The sequence below is a fragment of the Physeter macrocephalus genome, chromosome 14 (genome assembly GCF_002837175.3).
Source record: "Physeter macrocephalus isolate SW-GA chromosome 14, ASM283717v5, whole genome shotgun sequence".
Taxonomy (NCBI): Eukaryota; Metazoa; Chordata; class Mammalia; order Artiodactyla; family Physeteridae; genus Physeter; species Physeter macrocephalus.
In genome coordinates, this window is record NC_041227.1 from 64588343 (window position 1) to 64600401 (window position 12059).

General features: G+C 34.6%; 1 protein-coding gene across 3 annotated transcripts in view; it reads left to right on the top strand.

Moving 5' to 3' along the window:
* RBBP6 (RB binding protein 6, ubiquitin ligase) overlaps positions 1-12059 on the top strand; it is a 32708-nt gene that overhangs the window by 4333 nt on the left and 16316 nt on the right. For all 3 annotated transcript variants that reach the window (XM_028498311.2, XM_007105637.4, XM_028498310.2), the window contains 6 exons: positions 1488-1587; positions 4416-4452; positions 8884-8928; positions 11028-11116; positions 11232-11328; positions 11681-11820. In XM_028498311.2, the coding sequence (XP_028354112.1) occupies positions 1488-1587; positions 4416-4452; positions 8884-8928; positions 11028-11116; positions 11232-11328; positions 11681-11820 (508 nt within the window). The remainder of the gene's footprint in view (positions 1-1487; positions 1588-4415; positions 4453-8883; positions 8929-11027; positions 11117-11231; positions 11329-11680; positions 11821-12059) is intronic.

Genomic DNA, 12059 nt, shown 5'->3' on the forward strand with positions numbered 1-12059 from the left:
CTGAAAAGAGCCCTTTCCTGAACAATTTAGTTTATAACAGGAAATAGTAATAGTGTGATTAAAAACAATAGAGCTGATACATATATAAAAGCTTAAAATGCTTACATATGTGATAAAATAATTAGAACAGTGGTAGTCAGCCCCTAGGTGCTGAGTAACATTAGTGAATCACGTAAACTCAGTAATCTTAAAAGAGTGAACCCTGATACCTGATTGTGTGATTAAGGGAGATGGGTACATTTTTACATCTGTCTCTCTGTAGTGGATTATTTTTCTTTTCGGTAATTTTACGAATTCCTTTCATAGCAAATCTTTTTTTTTTTTTTTTTTTTTAACCATAGTTGAATTCATTGGTCCAGCTTCTTTTTTAATTTCATTCTTAAAGTATTGAAAGCAATAGTCCAGAGTAGAAAAATTCTTCCTCCCTGTTTGTCTTCTGAGAAAGTGACGTCCTTGTTCATCCAGTTGCTTAAGCCAGGAACCCAGGAATTCATTCCTGATTCCTCTTTCACCTTCATCTCTTGCCCCCGCATCCATCCGAAAGCCTTCGTTCTACCTCAAAACACTCTGACTCTTGATTTCTGTCACATTCCAGAACAGATCATTATTCTCTCTTACCTAAACTACACAACAATCTCCTTATTAGTCACCCTGTTTCTATTCTTGTTCCCATGCAGGTTCATTCTCCACTTAGATACCAGAGTTATCTTTGTTTTTAATATTGTTTTAAAATTGTCATGTCATTTTTATTTAAAATCCTTCAGTGACTTCCTGTTGTACTTAGAAACAAAATATGAATCAGTATATATAATGTGTACCTTTCTACCTGTATTTCAAGTCATTCTTTCATTTTCATCAGCTCTTCTGGCCTTTTTGTGTCATTTTTTCACATGCTTTTCCCTCTATCTGAAACATTCTTTGTCCGGTGTTTTTGCACATCTTGCTGGCTTCTTAGTCTCACATGTCAGTTCCTCAGAGGGGCCTTCCTTGAATCAACATACTATCCAAAGTTGCATCCACTTTTAATTATTTATTACAAAGCCCTTTATTCTGTATTTGAAATGTGTCATATTTTAATTTTTGACTGTGTCTTCCCCAGTAATACTGTGTTTAGGGCCTAGGAGAGAGAGAATGTTTGCATTCTAAACAGCTTTTTCTCATATAGTTCAGATGTTCTGCATTACTGGCTAAATAGAGAATGACTTAGTCTTACTGAGATTTGGAGTTCCACAAAAGTAGAGGTGCCAGAGCCAAGAACCTGCTGACACTATTGGGTGTCCTTTTAAGAGAACCCCCTTATGGCTTTGGATATTTGTTCTGACAATTTCAGTAATCTAGATGCAAGGAGCATGTAGTTATTAATGCTCCTTTATATTTAAGATCATTTCCCATAACATTTATGTCTGGTTGAAGTTTTCTATTTCTTGAGGACTATGACTTATCCAAATCCCAAATAGAAATCCAAATCTTTATCTTTTTATTTACAGAATATACTGATGATAATGCTCTAATTCCTAAGAATTCATCTGTAATTGTTAGAAGAATTCCTATTGGAGGTGTTAAATCTACAAGCAAGACATATGTTATGTAAGTATTTATTAAATCCCATGTTTAAGTTCTCAAAATAAACTTTTTTTGTGAGAAAGAACAAGTATATTTTAGAACTGAACTCATTACTTTACCCTAATGAGTATGTCTTCTTAATCCTTAAAATTATGAGGATGAGTTTGTTTTTTCCTGATTTCTTCCCCCAGCTAACTTAACCTCTAGTTGGGAGTAAGAGATATTAGAAAGATTTTTTTTTTTTTTTTTTTTTTTTTTTTCGGGATGCGGGGCCCTCACTGTTTTGGCCTCTCCCGTTGCAGAACTTTTTTTTTTTTTTTTTTTTTTTTTGCGGTATGCGGGCCTCTCACTGTTGTGGCCTCTCCCGTTGCGGAGCACAGGCTCCGGATGCGCAGGCTCAGCGGCCATGGCTTACGGGACCAGCCTCTCCGCGGCATGTGGGATCTTCCTAGACCGGGGCACGAACCCGTGTCCCCTGCATCGGCAGGCGGACTCTCAACCACTGTGCCACCAGGGAAGCCCTAGAAAGATTTTTTGCTCTGTATAGGTAATATTTACAAAGACAAGAAAACGATGTTCAAATTAGTGAATAAATATTTCTGAACCCTTCTTTGGTTTTTGTTTTGTTTTGTTGTGGTACGCAGGCCTCTCACTGTTGTGGGCCTCTCCCGTTGCGGAGCACAGGCTCCGGACGCGCAGGCTCAGCGGCCATGGCTCACGGGCCCAGCCGCTCCGCGGCATGTGGGATCTTCCCGGACCGGGGCACGAACCCGTGTCCCCTGCATCGGCAGGCGGACTCTCAACCACTGCACCACCAGGGAAGCCCCCTTCTTTGGTTTTTATTTGCCTGTACACTTTTTCCCCCTGCCATTTTTTCACTACAGAAATGTATGTTAAGTGTCTTAAGATATCTGTCCTAAATATTTTGTCAGCATCGAGTATTCAGTAATGCTAACATTTGTTCCTAATCAGTACAGGGCTTTTGTTGGGAAGCTGTAGCGCTTAGGATTTATTTACGACCACAGACACTGGAATCAGGCTTAGGTTTGACTCCATTTACTACTTCCCACCAGTTGTGTAGGAAGTTACCTAAAGTCTGTGACTCAGATTCCTCAAAATAAAATAGGGATATAAGTATTTAACTCCAGGGAGTTGTAGGAATTAAATAGTGCCTGGCACATGGTAAATGCCCTTTATTGGAGTAAGAATGCGGTAATATCTTAGGAGTGGTCTAGAGCTTAAGAAATTCACTAAAAGGGCAGGATTAAAACTTTATATCTAACTTTTTCTGCTTTCTTGAAATTTCAATGGTGATAACAATTATAATATGTGAAAAGGGTAGCAACCTGAGCTATTTAAAGCATAGAGATTTTTACTTAAAGGTGAGGTAGCCTTACTTGAAATTCTGGCAAATTCTGCTTTTGGTCAATGAAACATTCTGGAATTTGCCAGTCATGGGAAATGGAATGTGTTCTTGGAATTGAGGGAAAATAGTCATTTCCTGGAGCTTTACCTCATGTGGACAAGTTTTCTAAGTATATTCTCATTAGTTTAGTGTAAAGTTATATTCCATATGTTAACGTTTGGAGGTTTTTTTGTGTAATATGTTCTGTATAGCAACAACTTAAAAAGCTGAATACTTTTTTTTTTCTGTGAATACCAAGTGAACTATGTGCCTTTAACTTTACATAATTTTGAGACATTGTAAGAGAAGAATTAATTCCTAGAATCTAGTGTGAAGTTATTCCTTAATTTACCAAGTGCTTTTTAAAAATAGCAAACGTTCGATTTCAGTAGATTTTTTTTGATATTCAGAGACTTTGGGGAGAGAATTGTTCAAAGTATCAATACTAGGGGAAATAGTTGCCCCTTAAAGAATTAAATGTGAATTCACTATGTATATGATTTCCTTTGTAATATACTTGCCTCGTGAAGTACCTTTGAATTTGTTGAGCAAATACTAGTAAATGAAAACTTCATTTTTATCTCAGGACTTCCAAATCATGCACAAATTTAGAAACTCCATTCATACGCTGTCTGACATTTCTTTGTAGTCAGGATAGCATAAACTTAAAACTAAAACTAAGCCTTTAAAGGCTGTATTTTAGCAACTTGACCCTTGTCCCCTTTTCTATGTGGACTTTTAAAGGAATTTCTCCTTGAGCTTATTTGTGTATGTATTTTAAAAATCAATTTGTTCAGTTCTCCATAACCAACTTATTTAACTTATTCTTTTAACCAAAATACTCTCAGACTTGATTTTTTTGGAACTTAGAATTCTTATTTAGTCTTTGGTCATTGTCTTGAGACTTTTTTAAAAAATTAAACTGCCAACCTGTCTTTCTGGATTTGAAATTTAGTTTTTGGAGCACAGCAATTTCTCAGGGATCCAAATTAAAAAATGTTAACAACAGTGGTCTTGCTTTAAGGAAATCCGATGTATGAAAATTCACGTCTGTAACCTGTTAAGAAACTGAGGAATAATATTATTGTTCAATCTATTAAGAAATAACGACAAAGTTTCTTAAATAACAAAATCCTCGTACTACCTTTCAGAAAACATTTATTGTGTAAGTGGCAAGATACACACCTATTCTAGAATTCCCCAGTATGGATTTTTTTTTAAACCAGAAATGCATCTTAAACTGTTCAAAGGTGGTAAAGATTAATCAAGGTAGAGTGTTTATTACTTCTGAAATTGGCTGTTTTAAAATCTTTATGCCAAGGAAAAATTGTGTTGCTAAAAATGTGTGATTAAAAAAAAAGTGTGATTAGAGAGATGTTTTTATCACAAAAATTCATTAATAGCTACTCACAGAGAGCTAATGCTGTTTTTCTTTTTGTTGTTTTAGAAGTCGAACTGAACCAGTGATGGGAACTTCAAAAGCAGTATGTAAAAACACAATCTCACACTTTTTCTACACATTGCTTTTACCTTTATAATGTAGCAGTGAAGTAAATCATTTTAGAACTTAATATCCAACTGATCATAGTACATATTGTAAATAAAATGTATTTGATGACAGCTCAGTTGAATATGGATATATGTGGCATAATTTGCACACTTTATTTTGTAGAAATGGGTAGTTGGTGCCCAAAAAAACACTGTTTCATATTAAATATGATAGCATTCTTCCTGTATGACGCTGTGTTGTACAGTTAATGTATGATCTTTTTTTAGATCATGTAGGTTTTACACTAAGGAACATGGTAACATGTTCTACATCTGTCTGTCTATAGTTAGTATTTTGTATGTATGTACAGGCTGTTGTGTGCTTTTTGTTTCTTGCAATAAAAAATGTTTGGAGTGTATATTTTGCCATTTTCACGTTGTATCACTTAGTTTTTTTGGTTTTTTTTTTTGGTTTTTGTTTTTTTTTGGTTTTTGGTTTTTTTTCTGCCTTATTGATGGCTTTGAAAAATGCATTAGCAACATCCAAAGCTTATATTTAAGGTTTGATGCTTTCTCCAGTTTCAGACACGTCATAGAAAAGAGCTTTCCAGAGACCATTGATGCAGCTTTTATTATTTAGTTTTGCTTTATTTGGCAATTTTGAGCTCCTATTCTTTGTTTATATCTGTACTGTAAAGTGAAACCTGGAATTGGGCCCCCTGCAAGTATATCAGTGTCTCGTTGATGATTTTGATGATTTTATACAATTGAGTACATCGTTCTCAAGTTTTAACAGAGGTCTTCTACTTCTCTAGTCTGCTCAGTTGTCCAAATTAAAATATTTCCTCTTTCTCATAAGATATTAAAATGCTGCATTAATTGTAAGCCAGCTGAAAGCTGTAGCTTATCAAAGGTAACTCCCCTTAACCAGGGTAACATCTTAGTAACCTTAAGTATGACACCATTTTGACTTTGAGCTTTTAAGTAAAAGGCAGCAGCATTCCTAAGTTGTGGGGTGAAACATCCGTTTCAGAACAGATATCTGTAGTAATTGAGTTCTGTAAAACTTGATGGTTCTCTAAACATTTGACTGCTCAGGCTTGATTTGTACACAATACAAGATGTCTGAAATCTTCACGTAGAATTTAAGGGTATTGCTTGCTGTTTCAACTTTATCTTTTTAAAATGCTACTGATCTTTTAATTGTGTATCAGGCATTTCACTAACCTTGGATCATTGGATCTTAAACATGATAACATAGAATATCTGAACTTTGGACTTGTTCTCTATAAAGTATATGGCCTTTAGTTCTCATGGAACTAAATATAGTGATTCAAAAATCACAACTCTTAGTGTTTTGGGGGTTTTTTTTTCCCCCCTCTTTGGGGTATATGGGTTTTTTTGGGGGCGGGGGTTGTTTTTTTTTTAAAGCGTAATGCTGTAAAGACTGTCCACAGTTTCTGTTTTGCTGGTGATTGGTTTAAAACTGATTTTTATGTATCCAAATGCTAGCACAAATCAGATTGACTATACTGGTGACTGTAGTAGTTAATGTAACACATTTTGTATAAAGTACATTTTATATAGTATTTAAACTAATTCAGATGAAGTTTTATTTCTTGAAAACAGTTATTTCCTTTTTGTTTATTAGCATGTGTATAAACACAGATCACATGTTCATAAATAAAGTTAACGTTCTTTTAGCCTTGTGTGTTCCCTGGCATGTCTGTATTACACTTACAAGAAGCAGTTTATTTTATGCTTATTTAGGTTTCTCTTTTCTTTCTTCTTTTTTTAAAAAATGACTTTAAAAGCGGCTTTGATTTTTAGGTAGAATAATTTTAAGTGGAGATATTAGGTAACTTAATATCCCCATCATTTATTTGCTTGGGGTACATTTGCTGACATTTAAGATTTGAGAGAATATACTCATAAAGTGTAATTAGTGCCCATCTTAGGAGACTTACGTGTATTGTGCAAATTCACAAAAGCCAATTAAGACAGAATCACTAAACCAGATTTTAAAATTCTAATTAGTAAAAGTAAATGTATGTACACTTTTGATAATTAAAGCCAGCTCTAATCAAGGATGATTGTTTCTATCTATATTCCACAACTTTTGTTTGTAGTCATCCTTCTATGTTGGTACTCCAAAGCTGCGGGTTCTTCCTGCTTACATTTTGTAAGATCCTTTAATTTCAAGCAAATATAGTTGGCATAAAAGATTTCAGATTCTTGCTTCCAGATGCAAGACCACAAATTAGATGTGAGAATGTGGGCTAATTTTGATGTCTACGGTGTGCATTAATCAGTGTTTTTGGAGACTACTTTAAGTAGCATTTTTTTTTTAAATCTGAAAGTTACTGTATTTATTGATGTTTAGTACGTATAAATTCCTAGTTTCTAAAGCATTTCTTGTCAGCATTTTACACTTATTTCTTAGTACCTTGTTATATGTAGAAAACAATTGGATGCCTTTCTAAATTTGTGGTAAATTTGACTTGTGTATTATAAGGTATTAAAGTGTTACAGGGATTATTTGGTGGAAAAAAGTGATTTAGATGCTGTTGAATATCTGAAACCACTTTTAACCAGATAAATATACACTACTAATAACAAGTTGGCAGAAATCTAAAAGAAAGGATAGGAAAGCCCAGCATAATAACAAAAAGACAGCTATATCTTAGGAGTGGGAAGAACCAGAAAATGTTAGTTTTTTAGTTCCAGCAATAAAAAAAGGTGATATAACTGATTGCTTTCTTTCTAAGGAAATGATCAGTATGCATATTGTAGACAGTAGTAGGCTATTTTTAAAGGCTATTAATTTCATTGATTGACAGCAGTTTGTTCAGTCCTTGTTTCTTAAAATTCAGGTAATTCCTGGTTGATATAGCAATAAAATGTTACCCTCTTCAAAATAGATTGAATAGGTCAGAATTTGTTCTGGATAAAAATAGTCTATTTATGTGTTCTTTCAATTTTTCTTTTTTAAATTTACCTCCTGAGATACTCGTTCTTTAAGGAAAGAACACATCAAAGCTGCACAAGAGTGAGAACCCACTGGTGGGTTATATGGCTAGGAATGTATGTGGGATTCGTGCATTATGGACTCTGTAGTCCCTCAATGTGGAGCTAAGAACCTTTTGTTTAAGTAAACATCCCAGTGATAATATCCATCAAACTAACTTTTAAAACTCTTAAGATATTTATAAGATGTATTTTAAATTTAGCCAACATCAGTTTTGTTTCCATTTATTGAGTTACTGCTGTGGTGGGCATTGGGCTAAGAACTTCATATCAAAACTGATTACATTTCTGTTTGGGGCTCTAAGTCATGCTGATTTTATTTTAATACTCTTAGTTCTCTGGAATACCTGAAAAATACATGATGAAGACTCACCTTTTTTCTTTGATGCAGACATCTTGTTACATTCTCTCCATTTTAAAGAAGAGTTCTGACCAATAATGCATGAGAAATTTATAACATGTCAAATAAGCAGGCCACTTACTGTATAGGAAGCTAATAATGTTTTCATTTTGGTACACTTGTAGGGAAATCATATCTTTAGAGTTACATGCCAAAGGTGTGTGCATACACACATACATAAACATTTTTTTAAAGCTGGTATTAACATATTCAGGGGAACAATAATGAAGTTTTAAATGTCACATTTGAAAATTTTTTTTAAAGCCCTTTTATATCCATGTTTAATACTTGCTCTGTTTGATTAAATTAATTTTCTTTTCTCTGCATATTAAAGTCCATTCTGTAACTGCTCTGTTTGCCCTGCCCCGGGGTACCTTTTGTTTCCCTTTATTTGGCTTAACATCTTTGCCCTGATAAAGCTGTGGTTTCTTTGGCAAGATTAGCTATTGTTACTCTTTGTATGGGAGAATAAATGAATTTATTCAGACTGAGCAGTACATACTCAAAGAAGAAAAAAGTAGCAATTATCTGGGACCTGTTTTATTAAAGCAATTATCTGAGCCTTTAAAGAGCTGCTTGTTTTTACAGTGTTATATAATGGCATTACAGGAAAGTTCGAAAGATTTCTTACTCTCTCTTCTAGTGTACATTGTCTTGAGCATTATCAAATTTAGAGACCATTGATAGACATGGGACTCTTACTTAGTATTAAACCACCACTCTGAACAGGTTTCCTATGTGATATAGTTTTCTTTACCCTGTTTTCTCCTTGTAATTGAGTCCCTATCAACGGTTAGCCTTTATTTACTGTATGTTGGATGTGTGGAGAAGGATAAGTGGGGTGAGTTACATTTCAGCTTTAAAACAAGATAACATTCTTTAGAAAACGTCTAAGAAAAATGCCCAGTATTTGAACATTAAGTGGCAGTAGGGACTAAATGATCACTTTCAGATGTTTTCAGTGTGGAACTTGAATGTGTGTTTAATTTTTTGTGAACAGATTGATGACTCTTCTGCGTCTATTTCTCTGGCCCAGCTTACGAAGGTATATATATATATATATATATATTCTTGAAAATATAAATCTTTTTCTAACATCGTATTTTTTTTTGTTTGTTTAATGTGGAACAATGTTTTAAGAGGGGTTGGGGGAGGAGATATTTTGCAGACACATTGTACATACTATTATTATCCTGTAAAGAGTAGTTGCTGTTTTGAGAAGATAGGGGGCGTATTTTGAAATCACCTTCACCATAATGTTGGAGTATTGTTCATCATCAAGACAGAAGAAACACATGAAGCTACACTTACTCGCTTTTTTCTCTCATACATTTTGTTTAATTATACATTGGAAACTAACAAATTTCCTGGAGGAATTCCCTGGTTTTGGCTGTAAATTATGTGGACTTTACGCAGCCAAAATAGAAGCTTTCCTTTACACGGACGATGGCGTGGTTATTTCTTGAATATTTGAATTGATCCCTTGAAGGTCAACATTTTAAATGTGATACAATTGTTTCTTTATGCTATAGACTTGTAGTCTGTCTGCATTAGAAAAAGTTTTAAACAACCTAATTTGTTTGAACACAGACTACATGAATTGTGTAAATGTATAAAGTTGTTTGCAGGAATATACCAATGTGTATGTTTGGCAGAGGGGAAAATTGTTACCTCCTGAAATCATTGTATATGCCATGTTTTGCGATAAGATTGCTTGCAATTTTCTGCTCAACAATGTGTACCTTTTGTTTGGGAAAGCACTAGTGATGGATTAATTTTTAAAACAATAGACTTAGTTTGCAAATTGTGCTTTAGGGGAAAAAAGGCAAATATTACAGATCAGGCAGATTTTTGAGGGCCAAGAAGGAAGTTTTCCAGTTTTCCGAAAATCGTTTTTTCCCTGCTATCAGAAATGTAAAACCAAATTTAGCAACCGAAGTTAATGAGTTAGATGAGTTTTCCATTAGTGCTGTCCCTATCTTGTCTTTGGCTTTGTTATAGGTTTTGTCCTTATCCCCTAGAATGTATCCCCCAAAATGTCCTAGTAACAAATACAGCTTTTTAAGCTCCTGTTGTGGGAAAAGTAAACATTAAAGTTGATGATTCTAAAACATGAAGTGGGCTAAAACCAATCTCTATAATTTTTTAATGCAAAGTGGTTTAGCATAGAGTTAACATCTTTAGCAACTTATAGTTCACTGTTTTAATTCATGTGTACTGTAAGGACCATATTTGAGTTTTGGTCTATTCCTACCATTGTTTCTTTGTGGGAAGCAGTTGCGGAGTTTTGGAGGTTTGGGGGATTTTTTTTTTTTAAACTATTTGTAAGTTACTGTTTGGGTTCAAACAAATTAGTTGTTCAACATCTGTAATCCAGTTTTCTGTAAATGTTGCTGTTGTTCTAAGCTCTGTTAATGTTAAGCATTCTTTGTATATAAAATTACAATAAAGTGTTAAAACTGGTTGCTTGTTTTGTGGATGAATGTAAAGCTAAAATCTAATGAATGGCTGATATGAGTGCTAGATGCTTGAAGATTCAAGTTATTAGGACTCACTCCCTTAGACCCTGCTTATATCTAGACTATTGTGTGTAATACCTTAAAGATAAAGTTCATAAATCTTTGGAGAGTTGGATTTAAAATTTGAATGCTCAGTGCATGTGCTTTGCACTTAGTTTGAAATTTGACACCACTACCTAAAGAGCCTTCTGAGTTGTAGTATCTGCTGCATAATATGTTCAATTGTTCTACCCCCAACCCTACCTCCAAGTTATATGCTTGACATTTGATGCTTAATGCTGTGACACTTGAACTATTTTTAAGACTTAAAAACATCAAGTGTTTCTCTCCTAGCTTAATCTCAGTTTTTAACTCTTAGAAGAGTAGTATGCAAATCTTAAATGTAAGGTACAAACAGGGTCTAAGGTTTGAGTGCCCCCAGAAAGACTTTCTTCAGCACCATAGACACCCAAACATCATGTAATGACCTAACGAACTCCCAGGGCGTCTTCTAGGTTATACTTGTAAATAACTGTTTTTATGCAAGATTAGATACTGCTCTTTACAGGATGAGTGGTGTTGTCTTTGGCTGTGTGGTCTTAAATGTGTTTCTAATGTGTGTGTCAAATAATTACCTGTTAAACAGACTGCCAATCTGGCTGAAGCCAATGCTTCTGAAGAAGATAAAATTAAAGCAATGATGTCGCAATCTGGCCATGAATACGACCCAGTCAAGTAAGTTCATAAATACTTTATACTAATAGGTACTTTGGGGTGGGGTCTCCCCCCTCATATCAAAAGCATTTTTTTCAAGTCTTTGTGTACACGTAATTTTTTTTTCCCCTTTCAGTTACATGAAGAAACCTCTAGGTCCACCACCTCCATCTTATACTTGTTTCCGTTGTGGTAAACCTGGCCATTATATTAAGAATTGCCCAACAAATGGGGTAAGTTCAAAGTAGAAGCTGTGATACACCTTATTTTTCTTAAAATTTTTTCTTAGCCATATTATTTTTCTTGGTAAATACTGCCTTTTCTATTACAATGGCAAATGAGCATAGCTTTTAGAGCCAAACTGCCAGGCTTCAAATCTTGACACTGCCACTGAGTGAGCAAGTTACTTGATTTCTCCAAGCCTGTTATTTCTTCTCTGTGAAATGGAGGTAATAATAGTACTTACCTCACATGGCTGTTGTGATGATTAAATGAGATCATATATGATGTTAGCAATGCGTGTTAGCTAATATTAAATGAAGGTAACTGCTTTTTCTCCTCCTCTCTCCTTTCCCATACATACAGGATAAGAACTTTGAATCTGGTCCTAGGATTAAAAAGAGCACTGGAATTCCCAGAAGTTTTATGATGGAGGTGAAAGATCCTAACATGAAAGGTGCAATGCTTACCAACACTGGAAAATATGCAATACCAACTATAGATGCGTAAGTATTCAAATTAGGTATGATCTATGGAGACTACAGTCAGTCCAGGTGATAGTGTTTTATTTAATCTTGGGCTTGTAAGTTGGCTAGTTGGATTCCTTATGAACGTTGTATACCAAGACTTAGTCTCCACATGTTGCATTTCTGTGTTAATGAGAGGCTGCAGTCTGCTCCATTTAAAGCAAATTTAAAATGGATTTGGGGTTTTTTGCTGCCAGTGAGTGCCACTTCCCTTGTGG